This window comes from Theropithecus gelada, chromosome 17 (genome assembly GCF_003255815.1).
Source record: "Theropithecus gelada isolate Dixy chromosome 17, Tgel_1.0, whole genome shotgun sequence".
Taxonomy (NCBI): domain Eukaryota; kingdom Metazoa; phylum Chordata; class Mammalia; order Primates; family Cercopithecidae; genus Theropithecus; species Theropithecus gelada.
The window spans coordinates 79,631,062-79,654,858 of NC_037685.1; the positions used below are offsets into that span (position 1 = coordinate 79,631,062).

At 37.7% G+C, this 23,797-nt stretch overlaps 1 protein-coding gene across 2 annotated transcripts in view; it reads left to right on the top strand.

Annotated features, from left to right (window-relative positions):
• Positions 1-22,967, top strand: part of CYSLTR2 (cysteinyl leukotriene receptor 2) — a 45,956-nt gene extending 22,989 nt beyond the window's left edge. Inside the window, exons 1-4 of one of the 2 annotated variants that reach the window (XM_025364645.1) lie at positions 14,174-14,227; positions 15,025-15,029; positions 16,113-16,213; positions 21,630-22,967. In XM_025364645.1, coding sequence (XP_025220430.1) covers positions 21,631-22,611 — 981 coding nt within the window. In that variant the 5' untranslated portion in view covers positions 14,174-14,227; positions 15,025-15,029; positions 16,113-16,213; position 21,630 and the 3' untranslated portion in view covers positions 22,612-22,967. Of the gene's footprint in view, positions 1-14,173; positions 14,228-15,024; positions 15,030-16,112; positions 16,214-21,629 lie in introns of those variants that run through there. The other variant, XM_025364647.1, reaches the window with a different exon arrangement.
• The last annotated feature ends 830 nt before the right edge of the window (positions 22,968-23,797 follow it).

The window sequence follows — 23,797 nt, forward strand, 5'->3', positions numbered from 1 at the left end:
TTGCAGTGTGGTGTAGTCAAATGTATTTTATATTGGCAGGAAAGTACAATCAAAATATTTTAAAGGTTTCTCAAGAGACAGTGTTGAGCTAAATGGAATTTGGAATGTGGGCTGGCCCTGCTTTTTGCTGGTAGCCTTTAGCTACATGAGGTTTCTAGGAAGGATGTTTGTGTATTTTTTTTTTTTTTTCGTTTAGCTTTCTGGGGAATAAGATGCTCTTAGTATCAACGCCTCTGGCTTCTGTGATTATACTCTCCCTACAACTGCGGCTGTTTGACAACCATCTATCACTCTTGTTTCCCATTCCCATCCAGCCCACTGTGGGGCCTAGAACCAACCCCAACCTCAAGCAGAGGAACTGAAACAATTCTAGAACTCAGTGTTGCCCTTGGTGTTGCTCTGATCTTGATCTTGTGCCTCAATTCTAACATTAAACTTCTCTTTTGTTCCTGAGATGTTGTTCCCAGTTCATTAGGGGAAATGGACCCTTGTTTTGGCATTCTTGGTCTGAGTCTCTGCGCTCAAGGCTTTATCTAACTCAGAACTCGGGACTGAGGGCCCACCTGCACTAGCCATGCCTCCTCCTAAGTCTGAAGTTCTCTCCTTGCACTGTGGCCTGGTAGTAAGGGCCTTGCTGCTTACAAACGGACTTCCCCAATGAGGTCTGCCTTCCTCCCCAGTTGCTTAAGAAGTCCTTATTGCTGGGGTCTGTTTTTGGTCTACCTGCTCCCCTCAAATCCTTGGTGGATGACCAATTACTGTTGTTTTGGTGACCTCTTGTCTGTGGTCATGCCTGCTGGATTTCATGTCCTGCCTTTGACAAGGAACTTACCCCAGCATCTGTATCTTACAGTGTCCCTGAGGGCCTGCTATATTCCAGCAAGGGAGAAGTCCAGGGCTTGGTCCTGCCTGTCTTGAGCTGCCCTTTTCACTGCAATTCACAGCCCTATTGATCTTGAGATAGAAGAAGTGGTGGTCTTCATGGTCAAAGAGTTAAATCAAAGCTTTCAAATACTTTTTCAGCCCCTTCTCTAACTTCTTAAACTGTAAGCTTTCCCTAAGATTCTAACAGAATCTTGACTCTAAAGTCAGGTTCTTTAAGACTAAAGTAGGTTCTATATGGCCATGTGGATGGACAAGAATGTCCTTTTCAATAAAAGGCCATTTGTAATGAAATCTTTATGTAAAAATTCCTCTGACTGATTCCATATCAGTCTTAGTTCTCACGCCTTGTCTCCTTGTCCCCTAGGCTCTGTGTGTTAACTCTGGTTCTAGTGCCCTGCCCATCCAGAGCTGAAACGTAATTATGACGTTAATCCGGCTCCACATTTTCTTTATTGACCTGGTTTGGGCAAGCTGCCTGTACCACTTCTAGTATTCCAACGGAGTACCTTCTGATTGTGCATTTAGTCCTGCTGTCCTGGCCCTGCCAACTGACAGAAAGTATAATTCACTGTAAGATTGAGTTAAGACACTATCTGCAAGCTTCCAGTTTTGTTGTATTCACTTTCCTGAGTCAGGCTCACAGAGTTCCAGCCTCTATGTGACTATTTCCCTGAATTATATATGCCACCCTGACCTGCCTCCTGAGCTCTAAAGTATGTGGTCCCCATTCCAGCTAATGGCCTCACCATTCACCTTACAATCTAAGCTAGGAACCTCAGACTTGCTGTTGAGATACATCAAAACAAAAGAGCCATTATCCATGTAATCAGAACTAAGGCCCCAGCAGTCAACTCAGAAATAGGATTGGATGCTTAGCTCTGCACATGAGAAATTGCATCATATCACTTCTCAAGAAATCAGCTTACACCCATAGAACTCATAGGGAACTACACCCACAGAACTAATAGGGAACTAATTTTTTTTAACTTTTGTTATAGATTTGGGGTACATGTGCAGGTTTGTTATATAGGTATATTCGTGTCACAGGGATTTCTTGTATGGATTATTTTGTCACTCAAGTACCTAGCTTAGTACCCAATAACTATTTTTTCTGATTCTCTCCCTTCTCCCCCATCCAGATCTCAAGTAGATCCCAGCGTTTGTTGTTCTTCTCTTTGTGTCCATCTGTTTTCATAATGTAGCTCCCACTTATAAGTGAGAACTTGTGGTATTTGGTTTTCTCTTCCTACGTAAGTTTGCTAAGGATGATGGCCCCCAGCTCCATCCATGTTCCTGCGAAGGACAAGATCTCGTTCTCTTTTATGGTTATATAGTATTCTATGGTGTATATGTACCACATTTTCTTTATCTAGTCTACCATTGATGGACACGTAGGTTGATTCCATGTCTTTGCTATTGTGAATAGTGCCGCAATGAACATGTGCGTGCATGTGTCTTTATGATAGAACGATTTATATTCCTTTGGGCATATACCCAGTAGTGGAATTGCTGGGTCAAATGGTAGTTCTGTTTTTAGCTCTTTGAAGAATCCTCAGACAACTTTCCACAATGTCTGAACTAATTTACACTCTCACAAATAGTGTATAAGCATTTTCTTTTTTCTGCAACCTCTCCAGCATCTGTTTTCTTTGACTTTTTAATCATAGCCATTCTGACTGGTGTGAAATGTTATCTCATTGTGTTTTTGATTTGCATTTATCTAATGATCAGTGATATTGAGCTTTTTTTCATATGCTTATTGGCCACATGTATAATATGTCTTCTTTTTTAAAAGTTTCTGTTCATGTCCTTTGTCTACTTTTTAATGGAGTTTTCTTTCTTATAGGTTGGTTTAAGTTCTTTATAAGTGCTGGATATTAGACCTTTGTCAGATGCATAGTTTGCAAAAATTTTCTCCAATTCGTAGGTTGTCTGTTACTCTGTTGAGTTTCTTTTGCTGTGCAGAAGCTTTTAAGTTTAATTACATCCCATTTATCAATTTTTGCTTTTGTTGTAATTGCTTTTGGCATCTTCATCATGAAATCTTTGCCAGACAGGGAACTAATTTTTAACCCAGAATTCTGTTTGGTAAATTTAGAATGGGGATTATAATGGGGTATCCAACTTTCCTTTTATTGCATTCTTACAGTTCACAATCCATAGTCACTTTTTTAAAACATTTATTTTACAGACAGAGAGTCTCACTCTGTCATCCAGACTAGAGTACAGTGGCATGATCATAACTCACTGCAACCTCAAACTCCTGGGCTCAAGCAATCCTCTTGCCTCAGCCTCCTGAGTAGCCAGGACGATAGGTACACAATACCATGCCTGGCTAATTTTTAAAAATTACTTTTTGTAGAGATGGGGGGATCTCACTATGTTGACCAGGCTGATCTTGAACTCTGGGCCTCAAGTGATCCTCCCACCTTGGCCTCCCAAAATGTTGGGATGACAGGTCCATAGTCCCTCTTCCAGAGAAACTTCCCTGAGCAGATGAGTTATCAGAGGGTTCCATGGAAGAAACAGGCTTTGAGTAAAGGAGTGGAGTAAACTTGAGAGATTCTCATTATGAGCATGTCAGAATAATCAGAGTAATCCGTGTTTCTATAGAGAGATGGCATCAACTCTTACATTCACATAAGGTGTAAAAAGTAAACTCCTCTTGATGTCTTTCTAGCAAGCATCAAGAGTTTACTTGTTATACCTTATGTGAACGTGAGAGTTGATGCCATCAACTCATCCTTGGTAGCTAATGAGAAGACAGGTGTTGAAGTTAGATCATCCCTACATTCATTCACAAAGTTGGAACAATGAGGGAGCACTTAGTGCCAAGTACCCTGAGAAGCACACACTGTCTCTCTACCTCTCATATAATACAGCAACTCTATGAAATAGATCTTACATATCCTTGTTGTGGTTGAGTTATGCACTCCCAAACGGTATGTCCAAGTCCTAACCCCAGGTACCTGTGAAAGTGGCCTGATTTGGAAATAAGGTCTTTGCAGATGTAATGTTAAGATGAAATCATACTGAATATGGTGGACCCTAAGTCCAATATGACTGGTGTCCTTATAAGAAAAGGAAACGACACAGAGACACAGAGAAAAGACAATGTGAAGAGACACAAGGAAAATGCCAATAATGACAGAGTCAAGAGATCGGAATCACATGTCTGTAAGGCAAGAAATGCCAAGGATTGCTGGTAACCACCCGAAGCTAGAAGAGACAAGGATGGATTCTTCCCCAGAGCCTTCTAAGGAAGCACAGCCCTGCTGTATTAGTACACTGTCACACTGCTATAAAGAAAGACCTGAGACTGGGTAATTTATAAAGAAAAGAGGCTTTAATGGGCTCATGGTTACATAGGCTATACAAGAAGCATGGCCGCTTCTGCTTCTGGGGAGGCCTCGGGGAACTTTAACTCCTGGCGTAAGATGAAGCAGGAGCAGTTGTCTTACATGGCAGGAGCAGGAGGAAGAGAGAAGGGGGAGGTACTACACACTTTTTTTTTTTTTTTTTTTTTTTGAGACGGAGTCACCCAGGCTAGAGTGCAGTGGCCAGATCTCGGCTCACTGCAAGCTCTGCCTCCCGGGTTTACCCCGTTCTCCTGCCTCAGCCTCCCGAGTAGCTGGGACTACAGATGCCGGCCACCTCACCCGGCTAGTTTTTTTGTATTTTTTAGTAGAGACGGGGTTTCACCGTGTTAGCTAGGATGGTCTCGATCTCCTGACCTCGTGATCCGCCCATCTTGGCCTCCCAAAGTGCTGGGATTACAGGCTTGAGCCACCGCGCCCGGCCGGTGCTACACACTTTTAAACACTCATGAGAACTCACTCACTATCACGAGAACAGCACCGAGGGGATGGTGCTAAACCAATCATGTGAAATTATTCCCATGATCCAATTACCTCCCACCAGGCCTCACCTCCAACACTGGAGATTACAATGGAACATAAGATTTGGGTGAACACAGATCCAAACCATATCCCCTGCTGACACCTTGATTACAGACTTCTGGCCTCCAGAATTGTGTGAGAGAGAATAAATTTCTGTTGTTTTAAGCTACCCTGTTTGTGATACTTTGTTAAGATAGCCCTAGGAAACTAGTACAACCTCCATTTTCCAAATGAAGTAAGGTATGCTCGGAAATGCTGCTTTACCCAATTGCAATTTCTTAGAGCTCCCTGACTGCAAACTCTTGAACCACATGCTCCTTTACTCCCTTGCTGGTTGATCTAGCCTATTAGGTGCTGGTTCCCTTTCTCTTCTGTTAACATCATATTCTAGACAAATGACAACATCTTCAAGATAAATTACATAACAACATCAGCATTCTCCCAAGTCTGATTGTGCAGAACATTAGTTCTATGAGATGTTAGACTGTTAGCATGCAAAAAAAAAAAAAAAAAGTTTTCAAGGTTGAAAAAAAGAGACAGCGAAATTCTGTGTAAATCAGGCTTTTTTGTTTGTTTTTTTTCTGTAGGACCTCATAGAAACTTCAAAATGTACTGCGAATCTCTAAAAGGGGCATATTAGAGCTTGCCGTGTTTCTCAGGCTGATTTGACCAAGAAAGTCTTTTCTTTACAGAGCATCTCGTGGATTCGTGTTTAGTGGGAGATACTGTGGGAAGTGCTAACTTGAAGGATTAATAACTCTTTTCTTTTCTTTTTTTGACATCATTTACATGCCAACCATGTTTTTTGAGTATTATCTTCACATAGATGTCTAAAGAAGAATTGAAAAATATTCTTGCTGCATCAGAAATATGTTGACAAACCACCTTTTGGGATAGGTTAAATTAACTACTGCTTTACCATACCCCCTTTATTCTTTAGATCATTATATGGATTCTCAGGGTCAAGGTCTTCTAGTCAAAGGCCATTAGGGACATGGCTGTCGTTAACAAAATTGGGTTCATGGACTTCTTGTATCCAGAGAAAATGCACACCATTGGAAACTGCGGTGTCTCAGGAAAGGTTGTTAGTCAGGAATTATATATACTATAAGATTTGTGCTCATGTTAGGTAATTTGAGGATAATATTCCAGGAAGTAGGGCTTTGCAGAAGCAAATGTGGTTTTTAGTTCTTCTAACAGACTCTGAAAACAGGGACCCAGATTATCGTACCCAAGCAATGAAAATATGTCCCCCCAAATTTGTGTGTTCTTTTCTAGCTGTCCAATAGGCTTTCCTCCCACAGTCATGGGCTGCTCCGTAGTATTTATACATGTGCAGCAAGAAGTGGTTAGCACAAATTTCTCTTTAGCTAGCTAAGAAGAGATTTAAGGCTACGTGATAATCCATGACAACTCTGCCTTACAAATTTAAATTTAAACCTAGGCTTCCAGAGCAGAAGTAGTATAATTTATGACTTTTTTTCAGGCTCAGAGACAAGTTTTAGGTGATACTTTCCAGCTGTAGCTGTCATTGCTTGTATAGTGTCATTTTTAAGTGTCAACTTGACTGGATTAAGGAATACCTGAATAACTTGTAAAGCATGACTTCTGCGTATGTCTGTGAGGGTGTTTCCAGAGGAGATTATTGTGTGAATCAGTGGACTGTGTGGGGAACCTCTGCTCTCAATCGGTGGGCACTGTCTAATTGGCTTGGGGCCAGAATAGAGCAAAAAATAAGAGAAAGGGATTTGCTCTCTTGCTCCTGGAGCTGGGACATTCTTCTCCTTCTGCCCTTAGACATTAGAACTCCAGGCTCTCTGGCCTTAGGACTCCAGGACTTTCACCAGTGGGTCCCCGGGTTCTCAGGCCTTCAAACTCAGCCTGAGAATTACACCTAGTTCTGAGGCCAACTGAAGCACGCTGTTAGCATTCCAGGGTCTCTAGCTTGCAGATTGCCTGTTGTGGGACTTCTTAACCTCCATAATTGTGTGAGCCAATTCCCCTAATAAATCTCCTCTCATCTAAATATCTATCTATCTATCTATCTATCTATCTATCTATCTATCTATCTATTATGTATCTACCGATTATCATCTGTCAATCATCTATCAATCATCTATTATCTATCAATTATCATCTATCAATTACCCATCATCTATCAAATATCTATCATGTATCTATCATCTATCAGTTATCTATAATCTATCATTTATCTATCAATCATCTATTATCTATCGATTATCTATCAATTATCTATCATCTATCTATCATCTATAATTCCATAATATCCTATTGGTTCTGTCTGTCTGAAGAACCCTGACCAAAACACATAGTATGCAACACAAGAATGCAGCCCTCTGTCTGAAGAGTTATCTCAAGTAGACTGTGCTTGAGTTTTTTTGAGATTTCTTTGCATTCTTTTTAGGGAAACAACATCCACTGGAGGGGTGGTAGTTTTAAACAACTGAAATTCTCTAACAATTTTCCTGAATACACAGGAAAGTTAGTGTGTGGCAGGTGACCGTAAGCCTTATGTCCACATAAGAAGGACTGTCCTGGTGAAGCAGAAACTGTATTAATATTGGCAATTTAAAAATTGTTAATTACAACAGGAATTCACCATTTTCTTTATTTGGTCGTGGTGGAGGCAGTGTCACTAGAGATGGGAAAATTCCTTCAGTGAAGTCAAACAAGTCCTGCTAAGCAGGCTGGAGTGTCTCTCAAGTAACTATTTTTACCCAGAATAGGCCCAATCTTTGTTCTCACTCCTCAAGGATTAGAGTTTGTTGATAGACTTGTAAGGACCTCAGCAGATGTATTTTTCCGGAGTCCAGTGGTGCAATCACGGCTCACTGTAGCCTCGACTTCCTGAGTTCAAGCAATCCTCCTGCCTCAGCTTCCCAAGTATCTGAGACTTCATCTATTTTATAGGTGTTCTTGTAGTGTCAGGAGACCTCTTCTTCTTCTTCTTTTTTTTTTTTTTTTTTTGGTTATACTTTAAGTTATGGGATACATGTGCAGAATGTGCAGGTTTGTTACATAGGTATGCAAGGGCCATGGTGGTTTGCTACACCCAACAAACCGTCATGTACATTAGGTATTTCTTCTAATGCTATCTGTCCTCTAGCTGCCCACCTGCCAATAGGCCCTGGTGTGTGATATTCCCCTCCCTGTGTCCATGTGTTCTCATTGTTCAACTCCCACTTGTAAGTGAGAACCTATGGTGTTTCCTTTTCTGTTCCTGTGTCAGTTTGCTGAGAGTGATGGTTTCCAGCTTTATCCACGTCCCTGCAAAGGACATGAACTCATCCTTTTTTATGGCTGCATAGTATTCCATGGTGTATATGTGTCACATTTTCTTTATCCAGTCTATCATTGATGGACATTTGGGTTGGTTCCAAGTCTTTGCTATTTTGAGTAGTGCTGCAATAAACATACTTGTGAATGTGTCTTTATAGTGCAATGATTTATAATCCCTTGGGTATATACCCAGTGATGGGATTGCTGGGTCAAAAGGTATTTCTGGTTCTAAATACTTGAGGAATCACCACACTGCCTTCCACAATGGCTGAACTAATTTACATTCCCACCAACAGTGTAAAAGCATTCCTATTTCTCCATGTCCTCTCCAGCATCTGTTGTTTCCTGACTTTTTAATGATTGCCATTCTAACTGGCATGAGATGGTACCTCACTGTGGTTTTGATTTACATTTTTCTAATGACCAGTGATGATGAGCTTTTCTTCATATGTTTGTTGGCCACATAAATGTCTTCTTTTGACAAGTGTCTGTTCGTATCCTTTGCCCACTTTTGATGGGGTTGTTTGCTTATTCTCGTAAATTTGTTTAAGTTCCTTGTAGATTCTGGATATTAGCCCTTTGTCAGATGGATAAATTGCAAAAATTTTCTCCCATTCTGTAGGTTGCCTGTTCACTCTGATGATAGTTTCTTTTGCTGTGCAGAAGCTTTTTAGTTTAATTAGATCTCATTTGTCAATTTTGGCTTTTGTTGCCATTGCTTTTGTGTTTCAGTCATGAAGTCGTTGTCCATGCCTGTGTCCTGAATGGTATTGCCTAGGTTTTCTTCTAGGGTTTTTATTATTTTACGTTTTATGTTTAAGTCTTTAACCTATCTTGAGTTAATTTTTGCATAATGTATAAGGAAGGAGTCCAGGTTCAGTTTTCTGTATATGGCTAGCCAGTTTCCCCAGCACCATTTATTAAATAGGGAATCCTTTCCCCATTTCTTGTTTTTGTCAGGTTGTCAAAGATCAGATGGTTGCAGATGTGTGGTGTTATTTCTGCAGCCTTGGTTCTGTTCCATTGGTCTATATATCTGTTTTGGTACCAGTACCACACTGTTTTGGTTACTGTAGCCTTGTAGTATAGTTTGAAGTAAGATAGCATGATGCCTCCAGCTTTGTTCTTTTTGCTTAGGATTGTCTTGGCTATATGGCCTCTTTTTTGGTTCCATATGAAATTTAAAGTAGTTTTTTTTCTAATTCTGTGAAGAAACTCAATGGTAGCTAGATGGGGATAGCATTGAATGTGTAAATTACTTTAGGCAGTATGGCCATTTTCGTGATATTGATTCTTCCTATCCATGAACATGGAATGTTTTTCCATTTGTTTGTGTCCTCTCTTATTTCCTTAAGCAGTGGTTTGTAGTTCTCCTTGAAGAGGTCCTTCATATCCCTTGTAAGTTGTATTCCTAGGTATTTTATTCTCTTTGTAACAATTGTGAATGGGAGTTCACTCATGATTTAGTTCTCTTCTTGTCTATTATTGGTGTATAGGAATGCTTGTAATTTTTGCACATTGATTTTGTATCCTGAGACTTTGCTGAAGTTGTTTGCTGAAGGAGGTTTTAGGCTGAGATTATGGGGTTTTGTAAATATACAATCATGTCATCTGCAAACAGAGACAATTTGACTTCCTCTTTTCCTATTCGAATATGCTTTATTTCTTTCTCTTGCCTGATTGCCCTGGCCAGAACTTCCAATGCTATGTTGAATAGGAGTGGTGAGAGAGGGCATCCTTGTCTTCTGTGTATTTTCAAAGCGAATGCTTCCCGCCTTTGCCCATTCAGTATGATATTGGCTGTGGTTTTGTCATAAATAGCTCTTATTATTTTGAAATTATGTTTCATCAATATCTAGTTTATTGAGAGTTTTTAGCATAAAAGGGTGTTGAATTATGTCAAAGGCCTTTTCTGCATCTATTGAGATAATCATGTGATTTTTGTCATTGGTTCTGTTTCTGTGGTGGATTACATTTATTGATTTGTGTGTGTTGAACCAGCCTTGCATCCCAGGGATGAAGCCAACTGGATTGTAGTGTATAAGCTTTTTGATGTGCTGCTGGATTAAGTTTGCCAGTATTTTATTGAGGATTTTTACACTGATGCTCATCAGGGAAATTGGCCTGAAATTTTCTTTTTTTTTTTTTTTTGTTATGTCTCTGTCAGGTTTTGGCATCAGGATGATGCTGGCCTCATAAAATGAGTTAGAGAGGAGTCCCTCTTTTTCTATTGTTTGGAATAGGTTCAGAAGAAATAGTATCAGCTCCTCTTTGTACCTCTGGTAGAATTTGGCTGTGAATCCATCTGCTCCTGGGCTTTTTTTTTTTGGTTGGTAGGTTATTAATTACTGCCTCAATTTCAGAACTTGTTATTGGAGACCTCTTCTTTTTCAATGCATTTTGAATTCAGGACTAATCCCAAATCAAATGCCAATATCAGTGTATAAGTATTCTTTTTTCTTTTGTCAGCAGGTCTGAATGAGGGCAATTTACTTTGTCATCTGAACTTATTTAAGTCTAGCTTTACCTAGACTTGCTATCACAAAGTCAGTGACAGCATATCCTACTAGTCAATTTTTACTTTTTGTTCGTTTGTTTGTTTTTTCAGTCTGAACCAACAACAAGCAAAGTTAAATTATGGATATCCAAGGGAGTCTATAGAAGGTCCATGCAAGGTATGGAGAGTTCCTCAACAGAGGTAATCAATCATCAGCTTCTTTTTCTACAGATGAAGGAGAGAGGGTCACTGGGTTTAGAGTGTTACAGTGATGAACAGTGATATTTGAAGGGAAACCAACAATTTCCTCAGAGATTAAGTGACTAGCTGAAAAATCTTGAGTTATATCTATCAATAAAACAGGGGAATTATTAGGTTTAGTGTAGACCCTAGAACTAGTTTGACTGAGTCACTCCAGCTTCCACAAGCTTTGCTGCAGCTGCTAGAACTCTTAGACAAGACAATTATGCTGTGACTACTGGAGCTAATGAAAGACTGAAATAAATAATAGATTTTTGATGAGTCCCATGTCATTGAGTCAAAGCCCCTAGTGTTTTTTTCAGACTTCTCATGACAAAAAAGTAAAGTGGGGTTGCTAATTGAGAATCTTGGAAAAAGATATTTTGATACACAGTTATTACAGTAATCTTTGTGCTTAAACATGAGCATTCTTTTTTTAACTCAAAAAAGGGTACAGTCCTTAGAAGATGTTTATATTAGCATATTTTACTTAAATATAATTAACTTAGAAAAAATAAAAATATTTTTATCAGCTTTTATTAGTAAGTTTGGTAAATAAAAGAGCTCTCATACTAATTTTAAATTAATTTAAATTCAAAGGATATTTGAAAATCTAATTATTCCCATTGTCTTTCCTTTCATAGAATGACAAAACAAATCTTGTGTTACCTAATAGCCATTACAGTAAAACCAAAGATAGTGTAGGCACAAAAGACATATTAATAGCTTGATTATTCTGAATTTGGGGCCTGAATTTTGGAAGGAATCAAGAATAGTTGTTCCAGGAGACAAGATGTAAGTCATAAGTATCTAGGGTCCATAAATAATAGACAACATTGTAAAAACACATAGCAATTAACAATAGTCATTAGAAACAACATTTTATTAAAGCAAGGAGTCTTTTTAAAAATGATTTAAAAGTGCCAAAAAGCACTGAAAGTTAACAGAATATTTTATTAACAAAAAGAAATATTTACTAATATGGGCATAGCATAACTTAATTTTTGTATATTAAAAAGACTCCAATTCTAACTTTACTCTTTTTATACATCATTCATGTAACATTCTACAGTAGAGAATTTATTAATGTGCCTTTACATGTATACATTTAGGCATACACAGATATGTAAATATACAAATAGATAATACGCGTTAAATTTTACATTTTAACTATAGTTTTAAAATTAAATCTATTAGATAAAATAATATATATGTCAAAATAAAATTTACCCTCTGAATAAATGGTTTCAACTTTCCTAATAAACAGAAAATCAGCAGGATATTTATTATCCTGTATACATATTTGTGTTTCTCTGTATTAAGCATTTATATTAATTATCATCTTTAACCAAAGTAATCAACTTTCCTTTTCTTTAGGCACAAAAGAAAAAGGAGAGAAAACATAACTTACTTAGATATTTTTTTGGTCTACTAGTATTTATTGCATACAATTTAAACAGTTTCAATATGTAAATATATGATGTCATTCAAAGGAATTTGCATATTTTGTTAATCTATTGTCATTTTAAGAAGTAAAGGTAATTGTATTTAATGACTACTGTTTTTATGTTTCTTATTTAGAAATTGTCTAGGAATCCAAAGGATTATTATCAATTAACCATTTGTCTAAGTCCTTAAAGTTTGCTAAGGATCAGGAAATTATAATTTTAGTTAACAAATGAAATCTTATGATTTGTAGCATTGTAAGAATTTTATAAAAATTATAAAGGCATTTATTATTATCATTCACTTTAGTTTAATACAATTTTATATATATTAAACTAAAATTCTAAATTTAGACAAGTTATAGAAATAGTGGAATCTTGTTGAACTCATACAACCAATGTAGAAAATTCAGTTTAATAAAAAAAATTTAACTCAGGCCTTGTAGGAACCAAAATATTGCAGTGACACTAGTTTTTGTATTAAAGTAATTTTTTGAAGACTCTGAATCACGTCAAACATGTAATCTTTTAACTTATATATAATGCTTGTTCTTCTTTTCTCATAATTATAATAAAGGCTACTATGTAAATATACTGTTAGTGTCCACAGAAAGAAATGCAGTTTAATAACATTTTTTCCCTTTTTTTTTTCAGACATTTTGACTATTTATCTGAACTAGATATCCCTTGAATGTGCACACAAAAAGTGAATGGCTCATTTGATAAGGTAAAGATTAATTTCTGAAGAGGGGGAAAAGAGAAAGAGAGGAGGGGGAATAGAGGGAAAAAAAGAAAGTAAAGGGAATCTGCTGCAGATGAATATGAAATCAACACCCAAAAAAAGGCTAATTATGTTCCCTCTGAAAAGAGAGGGAGGAAGGTTTTTATGTAAAAGAATAGATTTTGAAATAAAAAAAGAGTGACATTAAAATTGGTTTAAGCCCTTGGCGATTTTATCAATTAACCAGCACTTATTAATTCCTAAAGTATGGAAATAAAAGAAGGGGCTATCACCAACTTTGAACAAAAGAATCACTGTTAGTGAAACAGAACAGTCTTCTCTTGAAGATTTCTTCACTTTTCTAAAGTGCCTCTAAAGTAAACCATCGTGTTTGTATTCAAAGTTCCTCAGCGTGGCCATTGCGATTCCAGATTGTCCTTGGTGAAACTGTGCCTGCTGTAGAGATAAACATGCACGTTTGTGTTACAGTGCGGAAATCTGAAAGAAACAGGTGTCTGGAAGAAGTGCAGTTTTAGATTGAGTGGAGCCCATCAGAGGTGAACTTGTCTGACCTTGATTCTCCGATCTTGAGTCTCCAGAATTTGGGCAAAAGTCAAGTGTCTACAATGAGGGCTGAGAAACGAAAAAAAGATAAGACAGAGGAAGTCCTTACAAGTTTTTAAATGGTGACCTGACACAAAGTTTATCCAAAGGCCAAAGTTTGTCCAAAGCATGTGAGTCCTGAATTCTCAGTCCCTGGAGCCAGAGGACAGACTTATGGGGACTTGGCTTGTCCTTGCCTTTTGGGCTTTTCCTTGTATAAACGAACAACACTCAGGACAATAGACAAATCATAGAACAGATGTTAGAGGCTAGAAAACAATATTTCCGACTGACTAGATTTGCAACAAGTTTTACAGACTAGAAAGACTCTGAGGATCTATTCCTAGGAAAACAAAATAAACACATTGCTGACAGTTCTCAACAAAATATCAGAGCCTAGCCATGAACAGGGTCCCACATGTATGCATCATTACTGAGTCAAGGGTACTTGCTTAAGGCAGCAAGGACTTCAGAAGAATCTCATGACACTCCATTTTTGTCAGTCCTTCAGAGCCCAAGACCACCAAAAACACTCCTGTAATGGAACAAGTTGGCTTTATTACTAATAGCAACAAAGCTTTTGAAAGTCTTCTCTCATCTTCCTGAGGAATCACCTCTCCAGGTGTACAGAGACAGTGTGGGTAGGTTGTCAGGAAAGGGAGAGGAAGGAGAGCTTCCCTAAGTGAAAACCTAAGTGTTTTCCTAAACACAAGCACCACTGAGCAGTTTGTGGATGGAATTTTGCAATCAAAATTGCAGGGTATTCTGTTCAAGCCACACCTTTTTTTCCCTCCATTTTGAGATAATTAAAAATTCCCATGCAGATGTAAAAAAAAAATAGAAAAATCTCTTGTATCCTTTCCCCCAATGGTAACATCTTGCAAGACCATGGTATATCAGAACTCGGCTTTGTTTGTGTGTGTGTGTGTGGTGTGTGTGTGTGTGTGTGTGTGTGTGTGTCAGAGTCTCGCTCCATCAACCAGGCCGGAGTGCAACTGTGTGATCACAGTTCACTTAGCCTTGATCTCCTGGGTTCAAGTGATCCTCTCATCTCAGCCTCCTGAGGAGCTGGGACTGCAGGCATGCACCACCACACCTGGCTAATCTTTTTCATTTTCTTTCCTTTCTTTCCTTTCTTTCTTTCTTTCTTTCTTTCTTTCTTTCTTTCTTTCTTTCTTTCTTTCTTTCTTTCTTTCTTTCTTTCTTTCTCTCTCTCTTTCTTTCCTTCCTTCCTTCCTTCTTTCTTTCCTTCTTTCTTTCTTTCCTCTTTTTCTTCTTTCTTTCTTTTTCTTCTTTCTTTTTCTTTCTCTTTCTTTTCTTTCTCTTTTTTTCTCTTTCTTTTTTCTTTCTTTCTCTTTCTTCTTTCTTTCTTTTTCGTTCTTCTTTCTTTCTTTTCTTTCTTTCTCTTTCTCTCTCTCTCTCTCTCTCATAGAGATAGGGTCTCACTACGGTGCCTAGGCTCATCTCAAACTCCTGCACAGCCCAAATATTGACGTTAATACAGTTATGATGTAGAACATTTCTGTCACCACAAAGGTGCCTCAAACTTCACTTTTTAGCTACCTCTACTTCCCTCCCACACCCACTGCCTTCTTAATCTCTGGCAATTACAAATCTGTGTTCTCCATTTCTATAATTTTGTCAATTGAAGGATGTTATATAAATGGGATCACACTGTATGATTAGTTTTTATTTTCATATAGCATAGCTCCCTAGAGATTTATTCAAGTTACCAAATGTATTAATGGTTCACTCCTTTCGCTGCCGAGTAGAACTCCATGGTATGCGTGTACCACTGTTTAACTATTGAAGGCTAACTGAGTTATTTCCAGTTTGAGGCTATCACAAATAAAACTGCAGTAATCACTGACTTATAGGTTTTTATGTTACCATAAGTTTTCATTTCCCTGGGATAAATGCCCAGGAGTATAATTACTGGAATGCATGGTAATTGCATGTTTAGTTTTTTAGGAAACAGCCAAATTGGTTTCCAGAATGACCATATCATTTTACACTCTCACCAGCAATGTCTGAGTGATCCAGTTTCTCTGTATTTGGTGTAGTCACTATTTTTTATTTAGCCATTCTAATAAGTATGTAGTAATATCTCATTGTGGTTTTAATTTGCATTTCCCTAATGGCCAATAAGGTTGAACAATTTTTTATGTGCTTATATGCTACCTGTATATCTCCTGAAATGTTTGTTTCTATCTTTTGCCCATTTTCTAATTGGTTTTTTTATTTGTTTGCTTGTTTTACTGTTGATTTTCAAGAGTTCTTTATATATTCTAAATAATCCTGTTTTGATAAGTGATTTGCAAATATTCTGTCCCAGTCTGTAGCTTATATTTTCATCCTCTTAGCAGAGTATTTTGTGGAGCAAAAATTTATCATCTTGATGAGCTCCAATTTATCAGCTTTTTCTTTTATGGATCATGTTTTTGGTGTCAAGTCAAAGAACTCTTTGCCAGTCCTAGATCCCAAAATTTTTTTTCCGAAAATTTTATAATTTTACATTCTAGGGAAAACTAGGTTCTAAGATGGCTGAATAGGAACAGCTCCAGTCTGCAGCTCCCAGTGTGAGCAATGAAGAAGATGGGCGATTTCTGCATTTCCAACTGAGGTACCAGGTTCATCTCACTGGGGCTTGTCAGACAGTGAGTGCAGCCCACGGAGCAGGGCAGGGCATCGCCTCACCTGGGAAGCACAAGGGGTCGGGGAATTCCCTTTCCTAGCAAAGGGAGGCCGGACAGACGGTACCTGGAAAATCGAGACACTCCCACCCTAATACTGCGCTTTTCCAATGGCCTTAGCAAATGGCACACCAAGAGATTATATCCCTCTGACCCACCTGGCTCACTGCTAGCACAACAGTCTGAGATTGAACTGAGAGGTAGCAAATCAAAACCACAATGAGGTACCATCTCACACTAGTTAGAATGGCAATCTTTAAAAAGTCAGGAAACAACAGGTGCTGGAGAGGATGTGGAGAAATAGGAATGCTTTTACACTCTTGGTGTAAACTAGTTCAACCATTGTGGAAGACAGTGTGGTGATTCCTCAAGGATCTAGAACTAGAAATACCATTTGACCCAGCCATCCCATTACTGGGTATATACCCAAAGGATTATAAATCATGCTACTATAAAGACACATGCACACATATGTTTATTGCAGCACTATTCACAATAGCAAAGACTTGGAAACAACCCAAATGTCCATCAATGACAGATTAGATTAAGAAAATGTGGCATGTATACACCATGAAATACTATGCAGCCATCAAAAAGGACGAGTTCATGTCCTTTGTAGGGACATGGAGGAAGCTGGAAACGATCATTCTCAGCAAACTATCACAAGAACAGAAAACCAAACACCACTTGTTCTCACTCATAGGTGGGAACTGAACAATGAGAACACTTGGACACAGGATGGGGAACATCACACATTGGGGCCTGTCATGGGGTGGGGGGAGAGGGGAGGGATAGCATTAGGAGATATACTTAATGTAAATGATGAGTTAATGGGTGCACACACAAACATGGCACATGTATACATATGTAACAAACCTGCACGTTGTGCACATGTACCCTAGAATTTAAAGTATAATAATAATTTTTTAAAATTTGCATTCTACATGAAGTCCGTGCTGCATTTTAGTTAATTTTTGTATAAGGTGTGAGATTTGGTTCAAGGTTTGTTTTTTTGCCTGTGGCTATCCAATTGCTCCAGCGCCTCTGAAAAGCCTGTCTTTCCTCCACTGTATTGTTTTTGCACTTTTGTAAACAATTAGTTGAGCATAGTTATGTGAGTTTGTTTCTGGGTTTGTATTCTTTTCTGTTGATCTATGTGTTTGTCCTTCAGCCAATACCATACAATCTTAATCACTTTAGCTATAAAATAAGTCTTGAAATTAGATGGATTGATTCTTCCCACTTCAATCTTCTTTTTCAAAATGTTTTAGCTATTCTAGTTCCTCTGCCTTTTCATTTAAGATTTAGAATAATCCTATCAATATCTACAAAAAAAACTTACAAGGATTTTACTGGGAATTGCATAATTTTGTGTATAAATCTGGGGGAGAATTGATATCTTTATTCCATTGCCTTCTAATCTATGACATGGCATGTTTCTTTACAACTTTAATTTTTTTCACCAGTAATTTGTAGTTTTCAGCATTCAAGTCCTGTACATGTCTTGTGAGATTTACACCTGTCTTTCATTTTAATTTTGAATGAATATAAACAGTATTGCATTGTTAACTTCAGTGTGTTCCTATGTGTGTTACTAGTATATAAAATATAATCGATTTTCTGTTTATTTTGTATTCTGCCACTTTGCAAAATTCACTTATTAGCTCTATGAGATTTTCGTTTTGTGTGTGTGCATGTGTGTGTATGTTTGTAGGTCTCTTGGGGTTTTCTATGTAATTATGTCATCTACAAATAGGAAGTATTTTATTTCTTCCTTTCTAATCTATATGATATTTATTTCCTGTTTGTGTTTTTGCCTCATTCCACTGGTTAGAACTTACAGCACTATGTTGAATAAGATCAGTGAGAATGGACATCCTTGCATTGCTCCTGATCTTATGGGGGAGACACTCAGTCTTTTACTGTGAAGTATAATGTTATCTATAGGTTTTTTTGTATATGCTCTTTATCAGGTTGAGGAAGTTCCTCTTTACTCCTATATTTCTGAGAGTTTTGATTGTGAATGGATATTGAATTTTGTCATGCACTTTTTAAAATATTAATTGATATGATTACTTGGTCATGGTGTATAATTCTTTTCATATATTGCTAAATTGTAGTTGATGGTATTTTGCTAAGGATATTTTGCACCTATATTCACAGGGGATATTCATCCATAGTCTTTTGTTTTGTTCTGTATTATCTTTGCCTCATTTTGGTATCAGGGTAATACTTAGCTTCAATAAAATAAATTGAGAAACACCTTTCTCTTCTATTTTCTGGAAGACACTGCATGGAATTGATGTTAATTCTTATTTAAATAGTTGGTAGAATTCTCCAGTGAAGCCATCTGAATCTGGAGGTTTCTTTTTTTAGAGTTTTTCAATTAAGAATTTAATTTCCTTAATAGTTATGGGGATATTCAAATTATCTACTTAATGTTGAGTGAGTTATTTTTCATTTTATGAGGAATTAGTCTAGTTCCTCTAAGTTGTGAAATTTATGTTTGTAGGGTTATTCAAAGTTTTTCTCATTATTCTTTTGATGCCTCAGGTATCTATCGATAGTGTTATCTCCTGTTTTATTCCTGACAATGGAACTTTATGTCTGTTCTATTTTTTTTGTACCTCTTGCTAAAGATTTGTCAGGAGATGTAATATTTTATTTAATATATGCAATTTTTAGTTCATTATTGTCTTCATCTGTTCTGCTACTATAAGAAAGTTACCTGGCCAGGCATGGTGGCTCACGCCTGTAATCTCACACTTTGAAGGCCAAGGTGGTAGGATCACTTGAGCTCAGGAGTTCAAGACCAACCTGTGCAACATGGAGAGACAGCATCTCTACAAAAAAGAAAAATAGCTGGGCATGGTGGCATGCACCTGTAATCAATTGTATTGATTGTTTTCAAATAACCAGTTTTTCATTTCATTTTTTTCCCTATTTTTTTCTGTTTTCAGTTTCTTGATTTCTGCTCTTTACTATTTCCTTCGTTTTGCTTGCTTTTTTTTTTCTTGAGGATGGAGCTTATATTCTTATTTCGTGACTTTTCCTTTTTGTAATGTATGCATTTAGTGTTATACAGTTTTGTCCTAATACTGCATTTGCTACATCTCACAAATTTATATTTTCACTTTTATTCAGTTCAATATATTTTTTGTTTCCCTTGAGACTTCCTCTTTGACCCATGGATTATTTAGAAGTGTGTTGTTTAGTTTTCAAGTGTTTTGAGGGTTTCCTGTTATCTTTCTGCTGCTGATTTCTAGTTTGATTCCCTTGTGGTTAGAAAATACATTCTATATTATTTCAATTATTTGAAATCTATCGAGGCTTGTTTTATGTCCCAGGATGTGGTTTATCTTGGTATATGTTTTGTGAACACTTAAAAGCTTAAGTATTTTGCTCTTGTTGGGTGAAGTGTTTTATACATGTCAATTTGATCCTGTTTGCTGATGGTGTTTTTAGTTTTTCTATACCTTTGTTGAGTTTTTGTCTATTTGCTTCATCAATTGCTGAGAGAGGTCCTTGAAGTCACCAAGTATCTCTCCTTTCAGTTTTATCAGTTTTGCTTCAGTTTTGCCACTCTGTTGTTTGGTGCATACCCATTTAGAATTGGTATGTCTTCTTAGTGGTTAAACCCTGTTATTATTATATAGTGTCCCTCACTGTCTCTGGCAATGTCCTTTGCTTTGAAGTCCATTTTATTTGATACTAAAAGAGCTATCCCTTATTTCCTTTGATTTGAATAGCAAGCATTTTTCCATCCTTTTACTTTCAACCAGCCAATACTGCTATTTGAAGTGTTTGTTGTAGGCAGTACATAATTGGGTCATTTAAAAAATATATTCCATTCCTCTATCTTTTAATTGGTATATTTAGATTACTTATATTTAATGTAATTATTGATGAATCAGGGATGTCTGCCATTTTATTTTTTGTTTTCTGTTTTTATTGTCTCTCTTCTTTTTCCTGCCTTGTTGTTGGTTATCTGAATGCTTTTTAGAATTCCATTTTTATTTATCTGTAATGTTTTTGAGTGTATCCCTTTGTATATCATTTTAGTGGATGCTCTAGGTATTTTCTCTCTCTATATATATATAAAGATATATATGTATATATATAAAGATCTATATGTATATACATAAAGATATATATATAAAGATATATATATAAAGATATATATGTGTATATATATCTTATGATAGTCTATTAGCATCATCATTCTACCAATTCAAGTGAAGTATAGAAAACTTATTTCCTCTTACATCTCTTTACCTTCCCTCATTTATAATATAATTGTCTTAATAATTCCTCTACATCCATTTAAAACCACATCAGGCAGCATTAACGTTTTTATTTCAAAACATTAAATGTAACTTAGACTCTAAAAAAGAAGGACAGCCTATTGTATTTACACATATTTTGGCTTACCATGTTCTTTCTTATTTTCTAATATTCTAAGATTCCTTCTTGTATGAATTCCTTTCTGCTTAGATAACTTCCTTTAGTCATTATTTTTTGTTGTTGTTGTTGTTGTTGTTTTTAGATGGAGTTTCACTCTAGTTGCCCAAGCTGGAGTGCAATGTTATGATCTCAGCTCATTGCAACTTCTGCCTCCCAGATTCAAGCGATTCTCCTGCCTCAGCCTCCCAGGTAGCTGGGATTACAGGCACCTGCCACTAGGCCCAGCTAATTTTTGTATTTTTAGTAGAGATGGAGTTTCACCATGTTGGCCAGACCGGTCTTGAACTCCTGACCTCAAGTGATCCACCAGCCTCAGCCTCCCAAAGTGCTGGAATTACAGATGTGAGCTACCATGCCCAGCCTGGTCATTCTTTTAAGATAGATCTGCTGACAACAAAGTCTCAGTTTTCTGTCTGAAAAAGTCTTGATTTTCTCTTTGTACTTGAAGGATGTTTTTGCTGGACATAGAATGCTAGGTTGGCAGGTCTTTTCTTTCAGCATTTGAGAAATGTGCCATTTCCTTCTGTCCTCCACAGTTTCTGATGAGAAATCTGCTATTCAGTAGTTTTAGGCTGCAATATCACAGGGAGGTATTAATGTCAACATGGGCACCAGGTCACAAGTTCCCTAAGTTTGAAGTGTCAACTTCGACCAAACAAATTAATGGCTATTCTATATTCAAAAAGCAGGAAGTTTAAATTTATTATGAAGTGTAATGCAGCATATATTAAAGACTTAACCAGCGTTTTAAAACTCAACTTTCAAAGAAAAGATAGTATTGCTCCCTGTTTCATTAAAACCTAGAGAGATGTAATTGGTAAGCAAGAAGGAAAAAGGGAAATTCACAAAGTAACTTTTTATGTCTGTTTCTTTTTAACCCAGCATGGAAAGAAAATTTATGTCCTTGCATCCATCCATCTCCGTATCAGAAATGGAACCAAATGGCACCTTCAGCAGTAACAACAACAGCACAAACTGCACAATTGAAAACTTCAAGAGAGAATTTTTCCCAGTTGTATATCTGATAATATTTGTCTGGGGAGTCTTGGGAAATGGCTTGTCTGTATATGTTTTCCTGCAGCCTTATAAGAAGTCCACATCTGTGAATGTTTTCATGCTAAATCTGGCCATTTCCGATCTCCTGTTCATAAGCACACTTCCCTTCAGGGCTGACTATTATCTTAGAGGCTCCGACTGGATATTTGGAGACCTGGCCTGCAGGATTATGTCTTATTCCTTGTATGTCAACATGTACAGCAGTATTTATTTCCTGACCGTGCTGAGTGTTGTGCGTTTCCTGGCAACTGTTCACCCCTTTCGGCTTCTGCATGTCACCAGCATCAGGAGTGCCTGGATCCTATGTGGGATCATATGGATCTTTACCATGGCTTCCTCAGTAATGCTCCTCAACAATGGCTCTGAGCAGAAGGGCAGTGTCATATCATGCTTAGAGCTGAATCTCTACACAATTACTAAGCTGCAGACCATGAACTATATTGCCTTAGTGGTGGGCTTCCTGCTGCCGTTTTTCACACTCAGCATCTGTTATCTGCTGATCATTCGGGCTCTGTTAAAAGTGGAGGTCCCAGAATCGGGGCTGCGGGTTTCTCACAGGAAGGCACTGACCACCATCATCATCACCTTGATCATCTTCTTCTTGTGCTTCCTGCCCTATCACACACTGAGGACCCTTCACTTGGTGACATGGAAAGTGGATATATGCAAAGACAGGCTGCATAAAGCTGTGGTTATCACACTGGCCTTGGCGGCAGCCAATACGTGCTTCAATCCTCTGCTCTATTACTTTGCTGGGGAGAATTTTAAGGACAGACTAAGGTCTGCACTCCGAAAAGGCCATCCATAGAAGGCAAAGACAAAGCGTGGTTTCCCTGTTAGTGTGTGATTGAGAAAGGAAACAAAAGTATAAGGAGTTCTTAGATGAGACTTGTTCTTGTATCATTGTGTCCATCTTCATTCACGCATAGTCGCCAAATGACTTTGTATTTACATCATTCCCAACAAATGTTGATTCTTAATATTTAGTTGACCATGACTTTTGTTAATAAGAATGACTTCAAAAATTTTATTCAGTATATTTTCAGTTGTTGAGTCTTAATGAGGGATACAGGAGGAAAAATCCCTACTAAAGTCCTGTGGGCTGAAATATCAGACTGGGAAAAAATGCAAAGCACATTGGATCCTACTTTTCTCCAGATATTGAACCAGATATCTGGCCCATCAGGCTTTCTGAATTCTTCAAAACAGCCACAACTTCCCCAGCTTCCCCAGCTCCCCTGCCCTCTTCAATTCCCTGAGATATAGCCAACTAACGACGCTACTGGAAGCCCCAGAGCAGACAAGAAGCACATCCTAAGATTCAGGGAAAGAAGAGGAAGGCTGTCCTATAACAAAGCAACTTCAAGTCCCAAGTAAGGACAGTGAGAGAAAAGAGGGGAGAAGGATTGGAGCAAAAGAGAACTGGCGATAAGTGGGGGAAGGAATAATTTCATTTTGCACTGGGAGAGAGGTTCTAACACACTGAAGGCAACACTATTTCTATTGTTTCTCTCTTGCCAGGGTATTAGGAAGGACAGGAAAAGTAGGAGGAGGCATTGCCCTGGGAAATGAAAGAATTGTGTATAGAATGGAAGGGGGAGCATCAAGGACGTGTATCTCAAATTTTCTTTCTGTCCTTGCTGCAGTTCTCCTTCCCATTAATTCATTGGGATGGAAGCCAAAAATAAAAGAGGTGCCCCTGAGGGTTAGGATTGGGCACTCAAGGGAAGGATAGAGTAGAGGGCAAATTGCAAAAGTTGTTGCACTCCTGAAATTCTATTAACATTTCGGCAGAAGATGAGCAGGGTGATGCTGCCTTCCCTTTTGAGATAGTATAGAAAAACACTAGATAGTGTGAGAGGTTCCTTTCTGTCCACTGAAACAAGACTAAGGGTACTACCAACTACTACCACCATGACCACTGTACTGCCAACAATTGAATGCAGTCCCCCTGCAGGGCAGATTATGCCAGGCACTTTACATTCTTTGATCCC